The sequence below is a fragment of the Neodiprion virginianus genome, chromosome 4 (genome assembly GCF_021901495.1).
Source record: "Neodiprion virginianus isolate iyNeoVirg1 chromosome 4, iyNeoVirg1.1, whole genome shotgun sequence".
Lineage (NCBI taxonomy): Eukaryota > Metazoa > Arthropoda > Insecta > Hymenoptera > Diprionidae > Neodiprion > Neodiprion virginianus.
The window spans coordinates 17,506,877-17,522,885 of NC_060880.1; the positions used below are offsets into that span (position 1 = coordinate 17,506,877).

Sequence of the window (16,009 nt, forward strand, 5' to 3'; positions counted from 1 at the left end):
AAATTTTCGCAACGTTACTCGCCCGTTAAACTTTCATTATATCATAGAAGGTTTAAAAATAGTTGCCAGGAGTTTTATTTTTCATCAGAATTGTCCAAGTAATTCGGTTTATCGTATCCAGACCTACCAAACGCTGTTAATATTACTTTTTTCTTTCTTTCTTTCTTTTTTTTTCCCCCTCGTCACATCCGAGCAAAGTTTCATCGAAATCTCTCCTCAAGATCAATCCGATTTTCCCCCGCTTGTTAAACAACGACGACGTTTTATGTGTCCGGGATCGTCGATGGCTGAGGCTGCACGGTCAGTTCCGCTTTTCCGTCATATCGGGTGATTCTGGGAAAGGGTCAAAGGGTGGGCACCTATCGCACACCTACGTTTCAGCCGCAATGCCCCCGGCACTGTAACCTGTGACGTCCGTGCGAGGAGCGGGAGGCTGAAGGAAAAAAAGAGAGAGGGAGCAGCGGAGATTGGAGCGGAAGACCTGAAGCGTGGCGGGGAAGGAGGCGGCTCGTCGGAGTGGTCCAGTGAGGTGTTTTTGCTCGGCGTGCCTCCCGGGCGCCCAGCTTCCGGTCCAATAACCACCTCTTTGCCGTAGCCCAACGGCTCCTTGCAGCCTCCTCCGCGTTATAGAACCTCGGTTTATTCTCTGCCCGTACCCTGCGTACCTTTATCTGTCTATCCGTGTATCTATGCGTCTATGTATGTGGGTGCCTCATTATACCGTCTGTGCGCAGGCCATTCCCAGCCAACGTTCGACTGACCAACACTGATATTTAAACGCTGCACGTGTACAGGATGGAGGATGTATTTTTCGACTCGTTTTAACAGCGCCAAAAAGCGCGCACAGCTGCGTGTTTCTTATTGTTGGTCAATTTTCTTAGGCTTTTCTCCGCCTTCTCTTGCATCGCAACTGTTGTTCGATTTGAAATTTTTTTTTTTCAAGCGAGACTCACCGCCAGAATCAATCGATACTTTTCACGAATGTTATTGCGAGACAGTAACGCATTTGGTATTTGACGTATTGTTGTATCATATATCTTTGAAAATGCAAACACATGGAATATACTGGTATTACAAACGAAAAGTTAGAATTATGCAGCGATGTCTACGATATGGATAATTTTTTTTTTTTCTTTTTCTTCTGGAAGACTATATTCTTTAGTCAAATTCGGCGAAACAATTATTAAAATTTTTATCGTTATATCAGCATCGTTTGAATATTAATGTGAACATTGACAATATGAAAGATCCGTTCAAGTCGCTTTGTAGAAGAATATTGAAATCGAACGATCCTACTAGATTTTTAACTATTTCAAAGCGATTTTCGATGAAGCATTGATATCTCTCCTCTTTTTCACGATTCCGATATTTTTTAATCCTTGCCTTTTTCAAAATATCGCGGCTTACGAATATCATAATGTAATAATTTATCGACACGCTATTATCTCGTTCCAATATTAATACAAAGTACCGATGTCGGACCGACTAACCTCCTCGAGTCACAAATTTCACCCAATGTTTTTTTTTTTTTTTTTCTTTTCCTCATTTCGTAAACAAAATCTTGCAAACAAAATTATATGGAATAAACGTCAAGATCAAATATAAAAGCAAAACGTTGGTAGATAGATTTGGCACGGAACGCCTTATAGTACGTGCCGATATTAATTGCTTGGTTATTCGAAAAATAAGATGAAACAAGGTTGAAAAAACAAAAAAAAAAAGGAAAATAAAAGAATCGGCTCACCGCTAACACGTAACAGCTGCAAGGTACTTATCTACCCACTTATCTACCTATTTATCTGTCCACCTATTCATCTATTCATCTATTCGTCTGTATATCTCCGTATATTCGTCTACCTGCCTACCTGCCTGCCTACCTGACCATATTACGCATTTAAATCCGGCATATAGCGCGCGTTTAAAGAAACGCGTGTATGTGTCGACAACGCAAAACACGTCGAATGCCGCTTATGAGGCCAACGTGTTGGACCGATCAGATCGAGTAAGGTGTTTCCGCCCTCTCTCATCGTGTAATTCGACCCACGTGCTTCCATCCACGCGGCTTCAATCGTATCGACGTAATAATATCAAACTTGCATTAATTTATCGCTCGCAAGTTTTTCGCAATTTACATAGTTGAGCAATTTCAACAACGGGGGAAACACATTTTACTACAACTTTTGTGCAAATTCTAGTCTCAAACGGCTTTATCGTTAGCTTTTATTTTTTTTTTTTTTCTATTTGTTTTGTTGTGCTTGTTTTTTAGTTAGTCATTTTTAATATTGATCAATATGCGTCAACTTGGAACATTCCTTATCTTGTCAAATTCAAGCATGAAGGGTAAATTATTAGATTTAACTTGACCGCTGGGTTTAGTACAATTAATTTTTGCAACGATTTTGTTCAGTGTTTGTGTTTTTTATTTATTTTTTTTTATTTTATTTCTTCTGTTTTCTCTTCACGCGTTTATTTATCTATTACGTCGATTCAAAATCATCCTCGAATATCAAACTTTTCACGCACTGCTTCATAGAAAACTGATAATAATTCGGTACTCGTACTAAAACTAGATAAATTATTATTCTCCGATTGAGGAAAAAAAAAGTTTCCGCACACTCTTAATCAGATAGCAAACATGTTATAAAACAATGTCTTAATTGTTAAAGTTACAAATGAACTCCATGATTCATATATCTACTAAGGAGTCAAAGTTCTCCGTTCATTAAACGAAAGAACAGCAAAAAGTTGCGAAAAAAAATATTTCCAAAGAGCATAAAAAAATAATTTTTTTTCTTCTTCTCCTGCGTGATCTCAGTAAAAACAAAAAAAAAACGCGGGCTAAACGCGAATCATAGTTTCATTCGCTAAGGTACATTATACAGGTTACTGTAATTAACCCTGCAGTTTTGTTACTTAAACATACAAAAACATTACAATTTTTCTCGCGACTAACTCAAACAGTCACCTGTCCTGTATAATACTGCAAAGTCTTCGCAACGTAAATTGTAAACGTACCAGCTACTATATCTTCTTTCGCAATCTGGGCAAGTGCACAAGTCACAATCAGCTCGTCGAAGTCGCGGCATGCGGAAGAGGAATTACATAGGAGGAAGAAATAAGAGGGAACAAGAAAAGCGACAGAGAGAAAGAGAGAGAGAGAGAGAAAGAACGAACGAATGAATAAAGTGAACTCTCAGAGGGAAATCACGTAACCGGAAACGCTGAAAAAATCTTGTGCGAGGTTAAACGACGGGGTTGGCAAAGGGGATGCCACCCCGTCGCCTTTTCATTCCCTCGACGTTTATATCTGTCTATTATAACTTTTACATACGCATACGTGTTGTATTAGATTTTAAGGTGCGTGCGCAAGCGGTTAGCCACACCTGCAACAGCATCAGCATCAACGATAAAGGAAAAAAACAAACAAGACGCGGGATATTCGTTTCCGCGTGTGTGTGTGTGTGCGTGGGGAGAGGGCTGAAACTTGGCTACCGGATTTACTCGGAAACGTATAAGACGGATGCAGAATGGTAGAGGAGAAGGGAGGCGAAGAGCAGGTAGCCGAAATAACACCCCTCTCGACCCTAAATCTCGCTCCTTTTTATTTCCTGTTTTTATTTTCTTTTTTCTTCTTCTTTCATTCCCTCCTTCCTTCTTTCTTTCCTTTTTTTTTTCCTCCCTTCCCCGTCTCCCGTTTCGTCTCTCGCTTTATACCGTAAAAGCCCACGTGGCGTGTTTTTTTTTCTTTTTTTTTTTTTTTTTTTCTCCTCACCTATTTCGAGATGTATTTTTCTCATTTCTTTTTTCTCCCGTTTCCCTTTCAATCTTATTTTTTAACCAATTTCGTACGCGTGTTTTCGTATTACAATAGATACGCACATCTGTGCGTGTATTAAGAACGTGTGTTTTTCTTTTTCTTTTCCTTCCGTGTTCCGGGTGTCAGTGAAATGTTTATAATTGTTTAACGCTGTTTGAGAAATTGATTGTTTATCAAAATCGGACGAGGAAAGATACGAAGGGCGGCCGATTTTAAGGGGAAAAAGAGAAAAAGGAACAGGATAAACGAACTGAACACCGATAAGAAAATGGTTAAATATTTATATACGTAGTGCAAAAGAGATAGGAACAATGGAGAAAAAATTGAAACGATCGATATACCGGCTAATCGATGCTTCTCACCACGCAGCGTGCTTTTGACCCAGTCGGGTTAATCGGCAGAGAATTGAGCGGAAAATCCTCGTTATAACGAGCTGACGCACAATGGTTTTGGAAACGCGTGATACGCTGTTACATGTGAAATCAAATGCATCCTCTTGAACGGTTCAATTCTCCAAAATCGACTATTGTATGCGAATCGATACTATTAAAAAGGCGTGCGATATCCGTCAACCGCGAGATTAATCACGCCTACGAAACATCAACTATATTTATTAAGTAATTTCACACGCTATTCGTATTATTTGTCAAATTACATTTCATTCTTTCAATTTCAAATTGATATACATTTTTTTACGGAAATTTCATCTTATGTTGTGTATCATCGCGTAAAAAAAAAAAAAAAAAACGTTTCGTTCATTCGCATCTCATCGTTTATCTGAAATACAATTTTTTATTCATTTTTGCGCATCCGATGCATAATAGGGAATAATTTGATGTGTGAGAACGCTTGTTGATATCGCATATCATGCGGGATTACACGGTTGAATAATAATAACCTAAACGCTCGCTCTCAAACTCCTAATAACACTAAATACGACGCATCTGCATGTTCGGATACATATGTAGATAGGTAATGGTATAATTTAGAATTACGGACCAGTGGCGTTAACTAAATTACTCCCATTATTCATATATTCGCATATGCGCTATAATTACGTTGGGTATCGTATATAACGTACTTGAAAACCCGTGTGCATGATAATGTGCAATATAATTTGTGCAGCAGTGAGAATTTCGGGAAAATTAATATTGAAGTCATTTTCTTCCAACAATGTATTTTCCATTTAAGAATCGTTATTGGACGTTTAATCTGTACAATCGAGCGAAAAAATCATGCACAAAAAAGTTTAAAAAATTTTATCAGAATAACGTATCAGCGTAAGTTGCTTTTTTCAAAGAATTGCGTCATTTTTTGCGTATGAATGTGTTGGATTAAAAAAAAAGTTTTAAAAAAATTGCTCAAATAACGAATAAGAAAATTTCTAACCATCTTGTATGTATTAAGTATTTTTCTTTCGGATTAGACAAGGTACAATCCTAGTATAATAAACAGAGAAATAAATGACCAGAATGTAAAGCCACACGACGAAAATCATTTAATGAAAAAAAGAACGAAGATCTTTAGTCAGTTAATCCCAATGAAATAATAAAGTGTACCACATTGAATGGCGAATGAATTTGTAAAAAAAAAAAGTGAATAACATATCAAACAACATTAATTATAACGGAACTTTCTCGATCAAGATAACTTTGTTCGAAACAAACTCGATTATCAAACACATCTCAGGCAATCTCATCCAATGATTCTGTTTTCAAAGTTTGAGGATGCTGCGTATGCGCATGCATATGTATGCGTGACGTATGTACGCGACGTATATGTTGGATGCATCGGTATACGAGGCATGTGAATGACTGCGAAAGGAACAGCGGTGATTTCCAGTTGGTAATGGCTCTATTCAGAGCTAATCAATCCGGCGAATGAGGCAATCGCCGACGTCCTGTCTCATGTATACATTCACGTATAACCATATGCGTACGCAGCGATGCCTATACGAGTCTTCAGCTCATGTCAAACGAAGCTCGCCTCCTCTGTCAATCAATTATTAAACGGCTCTACGCGCACGCTTTATAATATTTGACCGATGTGATAACAGTTTACTCACCGTCGCAATTAATACACGCTACATTAGACAGAATCTCACGTGAAATTTTACGCCAGTTTCCGCATGTTGTTTGGTTCGATGTATCATCGATAAAAATTTACAAGCTTTATTAAATTTTTCATTTGCGGGTGAATTTTTTTTTTTCACTCTTCTTTGTTCGGCGAAATGAACGATATTAATTCGTTAACGTGATACTCGTGGAAAATTGTGAAATAAATGTATACTACATTTTATCAAACTCGTGGATGAAATCAATACCTGCTAGGAGAAACTTAATGATGATAATAATAATAATAATTCGGCTTTTCGTCAAAGTAACGCAAATTTGATATTATTTTTCCACCTGCAAAAATTTTACGGACAATGTGAAATTATAATCATCATTATAAATTTTAATGAAACGTCTGTTGAATTAATAAATAAATAAGCGAATGGTTTGATTTTCAAACAGACAAAATCTGGCTGCGGAATGTAAAAACGAATTGAAAGACGTACACTGGGTATTATATCTGCGTGGGTACTGCACATATTATTATAATGCTCGGTACGTATTCATGCATAGAAAAGAGCTGCGCAAGGTAAACCTCTCTTACTCTTTTTCTCTCCCTCTCCCTTTCTGTTTCTCTCTTTCTCGCGCTTGTATGAGAGAACCGTATACCACAGAATTCTTACAACAGCACTTTGTTTGATATATTTTTTTTTTTTTTCTTCTCTTTTATTTTACCATTGAGTACAAAATCAATGTTCAACTCAACTGCAATACATACATTTATTTTTTACCGCGTTACATGAACAATTCGAAATACTTTCACGACTGTAATACTGCAGACAATTTGGCACATGTGTGGCTATTTTTCTTAGAACGATGTAAGAAGATTTTTCAATCAATATTAAAAGGCAACCATTCTATTCCACGGTGATCACTTTCTATTTCAAACATGTAAACTTGATGAAGCGAAAAAAGTATTAAATTAAACCACAATATTTGACAAAAGAGGTAATTATTCACAAGTTATGATCGAATACACGTACACGGAGAGAAATTTTTTACGTCAGGTTACCGCTCAGTCCTCAACTATTCTCATTTTTTACCACAATCGAAAAATATAGTTCTACGTAGAAAATGAAAATTAGTTTTCTAGCTGTTACCAGAAAGTCTAGTATCCGTTACTACATTTTTTTGTAACTGTGGCGAAGATTTAATGCTTGTGCAACTATAAATTGACGTTAAAGCCTTATTTAACTAAAAGAGTAGAGTAAACCTCACAAACTGAATTTGCGTTGCGATTACCAAAAAAGGATCGACAATAGCGCAAAATGGTTGCGCGTACCTCGTTTTTCGTATTTCCAACAATATTCAAACAGTTTTTTCAACGACACCTGTTTTACTGAATTTCTCTAGTCACTGAAACAAATGAAATTTTTCTCAATGTACCTACATTCACTCTAAACAATTTTGTTTGAACTCAAATCTTCTCTGAATTACTCGACAAGATTGACATCGATAAATCGTACAAACGATATTTATTTCATCTATTATCAAGATAGGGCGTAATTTTACACCCATCGGAAGAGAAAGACTGTAAAAAAAAAATCAGAAAAATATTTTCAATCAAAGACGGAAAGTAAAAAAAAAAAAATGAATTAAAAAAAATTAAAAAATCACCGTTCTCGGGTGCGCCGCGCGCGCGAGATTCTAAACAGCCCACGCAACGACGTACGCGGCGTATAAACGCATGGCCGACCATCTCTGTGTGCGTAACAGCAAGTATACGTGCACAAGGACTAGGCTTTGATCGGCGGCAAGAGCCGAAGGAACGCGGCCGTTCGGTAGCTGCGGCGTGGAAGCGGGAACGACGTTGTTCGGTGTTTACGGATTGACCCAGATTTCGTCTCATGAATGACTTTTACGATAGAATAAGGCGGCTGCGCAGGCAGGCAGCAGCCCGGTGAATGAATGCCCGAGGATCGGGGATGCGGCGAAGACTGGGAAGAGGGATGAGACGTGGGGTAGGAGGAGGAGGAGGAGGAGGACGAGGGGCATGCCGAATGGGGTCGTTTTCCCGCGGTACGCCTCTCTAACCTGCACACTGTGCGGAGGCAGGGGTTGAAACTAAAAGGGAATAATGGGGGACCGGAAGTGGCCTCCATGAGCCATCCGGAAGTTCCCACGCGTCTCCCGGTTCCCCGACTCTTCTCTCCTCCTGTTCTTCCTCCTCCTTCTTCTCTTCTTCTTCTTCTTCTTCTTCTTTTTCTTCTTCTTTTTCTCTCGACCGCAGCCAAACCGAGAAGAACATGACACCTGGCAGTCGTGCGTATGTCTCGTGTCTCCCTCTTTCTCTCTCGCTCTCTCTTTGTGTAAACGTGCAGGCGTAATGCTTCTGTGTTCGTTGCGCAGTTCGCCCCTCCTGCACACTTCGTTCGTTCATCCCAACAGATGACTGATAGAGGAGGGTTGACGGCTTTGCGTCTTGTCTCTTTAGTAAGGATGTCCACCTCCTCTTTATCCCTACTCGACGACCTCATTTTTCCAACGCGGTATAATTCCGGGTCTCGGACTGTCTATTTTTCCTTTCCATTATTTTTTTTTCTACATTTTACCTACGATTAATTAGACGGTTTGAATGATAGTTTGACAAATTTTGTCTTCTTGTTACCGATCAAATTGACGTTTTTATTGAACGATTCTCCAATTAATCGGTTCTTAAATACCGTCCTTTCGATTCGTCGTTTTAACGATCAATCGGTATGACTAGAAAAATAATCAGTATTTTGAAAAAAATCGCTGCTTCAGTTGAACAATATTTCTAGTCAATAAATTAACCGCCACTTAAGAATAGTCGGCATTTTCACTTATATGTTAATCGGTACTCCCGACCAATCTGTCTTATGATGAATCCCTTAATCGGTATGGTCATTAAAAAATCGGCATTCTCAATTAATGAATATTTCTAGTCACTAAAATATTTAGTTACGCTAATCGGTATCTTTCTCGAATCAGTAATCAGTAATTTCCATCAATAGTTTAAGCGACGAAAAGAAATTGGACGAAGCGGCTACCCAATGAAAATAAAAGTGCCGAATGAAGTCCAGAGATCGCTGTTATTTTGACCGGTTCTTCTTTTTGTCGAGAGCGGTCCGAGCGCTTAGCGTAAACTATTGACGAAATGTCGCCCCGCTTACGGTAGGCATCTCATATTGAAAATCTTTTCAAATCACTAGATGGAGATTATAAATAACCTCACACCGAACGATCGGTCAGTTTGTTTTTATTTTATTTATTTATTTATTTTTTTTACTTTTATTTAAAAAACTTAGCCAATTCACGCGGGAGAAATTCATACCGACTGATAATTGAACGCAATTATTTCGGCGTACGCGAAGTGTATCGGAATCGATTTGAAGGAGAATCCAAATAATACAAAGAAGAAACGTGTTTGTAAAAACTTATAAACCGACGCGACGATCATGGAATCGTAAAACTGCACCCATGCGACATCGCCGCGATGATGCTTCATTGCACACAAAGAAAAATGACACGCATCATCGCTCGCTGATCGGTTGAAACTGCACACGTATGTAAAAGTGTGCGTGTGTGTGTGTGTGTAGAAAAAACGGACGTGATCGCAACACCAAGACTCGCTGGCCTTATGAATGAAATGCCGAGACCTGGACCGTACGTCCGAACGACGTCAACTCCGCAACAGGTTCCACCGTCTCGTGGGCGCCACTCGAGTTGCCTGCACAGCCACTCGGTGTGTTATTTTCATTTTATTCCTCCGTCAAACTATCTCCTTTTTTCTTCCACTCATTTTTCTCTTTTTCTACCTTTTATCCCCATTTTATACACGACCATACGTCGAGCGTCCCTTCGGCCTCGATCATTCCAGTCCATCACGCGCGCTTTGCACCACGTGCATGAAGATTATACCTACCCTATAACGCGCACACGACTGCACGCGTCTATCCGTTTTTCGATTTCAATTCCGTCGCCGTTTCACAGCTCTGTCAACCCTTTTTCCATCCCAATGCGTGCTCATTGTCAGTCTGCACGGGGTTCGGCCGTGTGCCACAACTATTGTGTATGGAAATTATACTCATAATCTGTAACATCGATCGTGATAAATGCCTGCCCGTTCTCCGTGCGTGGAATCGATCTAAGATTACTCCAATTACAAGAATTGTTCCGATTACGCCAAACGACAATTCGCAGAAAATCTGTTTACAGTATTATTTTGCCTTTTTCATCTGATGTGAAACGGGTCCACGAAGTTCGAAACTATCATCAATCGCGATGATTCTGTTTGTCAACTTTGTTGGCGGGATTAAAGTACAAGCTTTTATGTAACATGGTACAATATAGCAGCCGAGAACGTGTTATATTGTGGAATGAGATCTGCTTCGTGTCTGACGATAAGTGAAATAAATAGTCTATTGAAAATCGTTTGCACCTTAATCAGACGGATGGTAAAGAAATGGTCTCTCAGCACCTGCCAAACATCACAACGATTCAGTTTCAATGGCTGTAAAAGTTGTCTCCCGGGTTCTTTAGCTGCGGGGCAAACACTCGGGACCTTGCCCAGGTCGTAAGACTAAAACCCAACGAAGAGATAGTTTCACGCGAGTTACACATTCGTCATTAGCGATTAGCTCAACAGCTTGTGTTCGCGTATGTATAACTACACACGCGTGCAGAACGCATTAGACTCACTTCCGTGAGGTCGAGCGTTACGCAACTGAAGGTATATTATATCAATGGGTAAACATAAACGATATTACAGTCGCATAGTAGGTATTACGGGCTAATACGTGTGTGACTTGTACCACGGACAAGTATTAGTGTATACAAAGTTCGTATCTGGTTTCAACTTCCTGTTGACTGAATCACTGCCCAAGTGTCTCTCTCGTCGCAAGATAGGTACGGTGTGGTATGGTATGGTACATAGGTACGTACAGCATTTACTTGGGTAGTAGGTATATATACGGTCCACCGTCAGGAGGAAGAACTCCTTGGACTGACGGTTAAAGAGTTTGCCTTCAGATAAGCTCGCTGATGTTTGACTTTGAACACTGTGTAAATATACCTGCAGACTTCTGGGTGCACAGGAGGGTAGGTTATAGGGTACCTATGTAACCGTACACATGTGCGCATACCTCAGGCTGCCACTCTACGCCATTTCATTTCCCTCGATTTTTACTCTTCCACCAAGTTCGTGTCAACACTTTTTCTGGAAAATATTAAGGACCCTCACGGATGATCTCATCATGTATGCGACACTTACATTGCAATTAACAAATGACGCGATATTTCCTGGTAAAATTATTAGTCTCTGTTGTACTAGTTTGCGAGATGGTCTCATTACAGTTTTGTTTTGTCGCCTGACAAACTGTCGTTAACTGTCCCATGAAATGTTGATGTGCTTAATAGATTGGCGGAGAGTTTCACAGTTTCAGCAAGACCGACTTCAGCCACCCGACTAAAGTCTATTTCCAACGTTACCTACTCACCCCAATTTGATACAGGACCCTGGGCTGATCTTGGTGAGGATGCCGATGCCTCTTTCCGTCTATGAGGTCAATCTCGATCGCAGTGTCCCGGAACTCTTGGACTTCGGCCAAGTACCTGCTCTCGTCGAGGGACAGATATTCGTTCAAGAATTCTTCCCCGGTCGTCTCGTTCATTTGTACACCGAGCAGACTGCTATTCGTCAATCCAACTATCAGCGCGGTGGCTACGATCGAGTGAATTCTGATGCCATAGGATGCCATCGCGAAATTTAACGACATGCTCGCGAATGAACCAGGAACAACGGTGTCGCGCTTCTGTTTACGCTCTCAGTGAAATTTTTGTAGTACACTCGGAACTACGGCTACGATACCGACGATTAAACGCGTCTCACGTACACTGCAGGGGGTGCCGACTGATGATCCCATTCATTATTATTAATTAACAACACACGTGCGTCAGTTGGCAATGCGCATGCCTGTCACTCCTTTCTACGTATGCGATGATATGTCCGTGTATCACATAACACCCAGAGTCTGGAAAACAAGCGTCGAGGGAGCCGCGGGATACGCCCTCGTTGTTAAACGATCACGATCGAGAAATGAAGCGCGCCCTCGTTATCCTCGACAAGAAAAAGATGATGGGTACTTTTCCAGATTTATCTCAAACGGTTCTTATCGTTCTTACAAAACGAATATCGGCGAACTGGTAAGAATCTCCGTTACCGGTTCAATGGTTCATGACAGTTTGACGAATTGCAAATTCACCGCGTTTTCTTCGGTTCCAGATTTGTTCGGAACTGTATGAACACACTGTACATGTATTACGACAAGTTATACGTTCTACCGTTCAACATACGCTCAATGCGCCGATTGTGCAACAGTGCCAAAGTACAGAGTCGAGATTGATCGACATTGGTATCGGACTCGTCTATGCTCTCAATGTCTTCGACTACATCCAAAACCGTGTTTCTTTCTTTATCGCACTGTTTTTAAGCACTTTCACAGGTTCTCCTTGACAGGTGACAAGTCCTGGGTTATATTCACAGCTTGCCAAGCGTGTGATGTTGTTGCGGGAACTTTATGCTCGGCTCGTACCGTTCGGAATCGGCATGCGAGACCTGTGAATTCTCGAGTACTACGCGATCGCAAGAATAAGGAATTACTACTCGTGGGTGAGCGCGCGAGCGGCAGAAGAGAGTGTCGGGAGAGGAATGGCGCCCACTGGGCCCGCGAAGGTATGCTTTAGGTATGCCGTCGTGAACTGGACTCTTAGGCTGGAGGCAAGAGGCGAAGCATGAATGGGTGCCCCCCTCCTCGACCTCCTCGACCTCCTCCCTACCTTCTCCTCGTCGTCTTTCTGTCCTCCTCTCTCTTTCTCTCTATTCCTCTCCATAGATCTCTCTAGATCTCTCCGAGGCTGCTCAACCGCCATACCATGCACCCCTGTCATCCCTCTGTACGTCTGTACATCCGAGCTACCCCCTCGACGTAATCCAGTGTCACCGATCCGCCGGAACTCGGTTGGTGGACATTCGTTCTTCGCTCTCGCCGATTTGCATCATGCTCCGTCGAATTTCAGGCCTAACTTCACTCCAAGAACGTCAATGAATTCAGAATCTCGTGCCGGTCACAGTTCCCAATGGTCAAAAGTCTGACAGACCGTTACACCGGATGGTCATATTTCGAACGGTTGCAATTCCGAAACGTTGAAACTTCGAACGTTACCAAGTGTCACATTTAAACACACGGCATGTGCGTTAAACGCTTTACGATACATGTGAAGGCTGGTGACTGAGGTTTGAGTTTTGACAATTTGGAAGTTAAAACGTTCAGAGTTTCGATCTTTCGGCACCTTGACACGCACCTTTGGAATCGTTCTCAGTCATTGGTACTCTCCGAATGAGTTAGACTAATATTTGATCATTTTCAACGTACACTGTAAAACACGGTGAGGTGAAACTTGATAAAAATTAGCCGGCGTGAACGACTGTACGGTAGAACCTCGTTTATCCGAGGTAATATGGGAAGAACGTGCCTCGGATAATACGGAAAATATACGTAACTCAAGCCATCACGATATTCTCTCGTTGATTTCGGAAACAGAACTGTCGCGTTTATAGCTCGCAATGTAAAAAATAGCAACAAACCTTCACAAGTTTACGCGTGTTCAAACAAAGTAGCGATACAAGACTATTCGATACACGGGCATAGCCGATTATCCCGTTTCATCCGAGCTCGGATGATGCGGAACCTTGGTCAACCGAAGGTCGGATAAGTGAGGATCTACTGTAGAACAATTTTTGCGGTGTATACAGGAATTCAATATCAGATGGTGTTCGGTTGAGAACAAATTATAGTCTAAAGAAGTTCGCACCGCATTACTCTTCGAATGTATAAGCTTGGAATTATAATCATGAAAGTTTGTGAAATTTGTCAGGATAGTTTCGTAGTAACTTATTTAGTGGGCTTGAAAAACGGGTGTACCTGAAATTTTGATATATCAAGATCGATCGAAAGCTCTAAATCCTAAGATCTTGTAGAGTAAACGAAAGTCGGTTAACCAACAAAAAACGCTATAAATGGTAAACTTGGGATCAAATATTCCACTGATGTATATATTCGTTTATATTATCAGAACTCGGAATAAATGAAAACTTGAATCCACGATCAAGCTTGATCGATGAAAATTTCGAATTAGTGAAAATGTTTGGTTCAAAATTGAAAAGTGCGTGTCTATACATTTTTACACCACGTAAATCACGACAGTTCCACTTTTCAAACTCAAAACTGTTCCACGTTTGTTGATGCAAAATAACACCGGAAAACGTGTTGTTCTGCTCGAACATTCACCTTGGCATAAATACACATGTACATCATCGACGATCTTATCCTTCTCTGTTGATTTTCAATACCAAACAATGTCGAATTCGGCACCGAGCAGCTGATTGCGCGGAACATAAGCCGAAGTTGGCATATTTAAGGTATTTACTCTGCCTATCCAGAATTTCAAACGAAGAAAAACATTCCAACGAAAGAAGGCATTGTGAAACTTAATTATATTATTGTTTCTAAAAACTCAAATGATTAATATGAATCATATAAAAAAATTGATCCCGGAACGTTACATACGCAATGCGCATTGAAAATGATGAAATTTGGAAAACTCGCTACAGCGTCTAATTTGAACTTATTCACGAATCTAGACCGAGAATACGTAGCAGCATGAGTTTCATCGTCATATGGTGAGAGCGATTCGTCGCGATCAGGCGCTCTTGCTGATTGGTCCAGTTGCAAGAGAGACCTTGCAGATTCCGCCCGCGGGCTCCAGCGTTCCCTTAGCTCCTTGATCTAGGTATATCGATTGCAAAAACTGATCTTTACGTAGGCTGTTTCTTTTGCGGATTTGCCGCTCGTGCCTGCAGTGCAAGCACACTCAATACGCCGCGTGTAGGTTTGACATACCTTGCTTATTACAGGGATTTATGTTGAGACTGAATTCTGGCTTTGCAACTTAATTCTAAGAGTCACTAGAAAAACTAAAATTCATGCATCAGCGTGAATATGACTGAAATTTCATCGATTCTGGGAAAAAAAATGTTGCGCGTGAGGTATATGTTGTAAAGAAATACAACCAGCAACGCCTTTCCGAATTTGCGTTTAGTGTACGCGCGAATAGTGAATATTTCGAAACTTCCGATGACTACTCGACAAAGCGAACGATTATGTTCAGAATAATACACACGAATATCTCTGGAATCCGGAAACGTTTAAAGTCGTTGACACGTTTCAGAATTCAAGCCTTATAATTCTTGCTGGTTTAGTAAGTATATAATCAAAAGTAAAACATCAATTTCGTCTTTGAATAAATTTTTGCTAATATCGAGGAATTTCAAATTCCACTTATAATGGTTACCAATACATGCTGCAGTGAAAAATTGCTTTCAAAATGAATTAAACTTGCGGTGTTTCAAACAAGTCCGTATAACAACATCGCGCATGATTAAACGAGTCTACAAAAAATCAATTTTTCAAAAGACATACATCAGTGTCAAGTCTTCTATTATATACTCGTGTCACATCTTCTATTATATACTCGCTGCCCAGCATCAGCATCAGCAGAGCTATGTCAGTTCTGAAAACTCGTTAGCCGGTGCAATTAGCCGAGAAGATGTTGTCGCCTGTGGAAACATCGCGTGGTACTCTCAGCCTGTAGTGGGAGAGACTATGGTGTTTGCGGTATGTTTTCAAATGTGGTTTCGCGGTGATCGCACAGGGAGAGAACGAGAGAGAGCGAGAGAGAGAGAGAGAGAGAGAGAGAGCGAGGGGGGTGGGAGGAGAGAGGATATCGCGTGGGTTTCAACCGCACACGGTATAAGTTGCGCGGCCTTCTCCTGACTTCAACTGGTCACCGACCAGCTTGTTCTTATTTGAATTTTTCTCTTTATGGCGTGGCTTGTCTGGAGAGTAAGAGGAAAAAAAAAAAAAAAAAAAAGCTTTGCCAGAAGCGTCTATGGGGGAATTTGGATGTGAAGAAGAGAAGAGGATTTCAAAATTTTTATTCTCATGATCTATGGGACAGTGATGTGAAAAAAATCATGGGAAGAAACACGTGATAAATT

The 16,009-nt window shown here is 40.6% G+C and overlaps 2 protein-coding genes across 3 annotated transcripts in view; one reads left to right on the forward strand and one right to left on the reverse strand.

The window, feature by feature from the left end:
* LOC124302994 (elongation factor-like GTPase 1) overlaps positions 1 to 16,009 on the forward strand; it is a 104,499-nt gene that overhangs the window by 73,989 nt on the left and 14,501 nt on the right. The gene's annotated exons all lie outside the window — the stretch shown is intronic.
* Positions 1 to 16,009, reverse strand: part of LOC124303002 (protein giant-lens) — a 28,327-nt gene that overhangs the window by 3,942 nt on the left and 8,376 nt on the right. Inside the window, exon 2 of one of the 2 annotated variants that reach the window (XM_046759655.1) lies at positions 11,391 to 12,093. In XM_046759655.1, the coding sequence (XP_046615611.1) occupies positions 11,391 to 11,669 (279 nt within the window). In that variant the 5' untranslated portion in view covers positions 11,670 to 12,093. Of the gene's footprint in view, positions 1 to 11,390; positions 12,647 to 16,009 lie in introns of those variants that run through there. The other variant, XM_046759654.1, reaches the window with a different exon arrangement.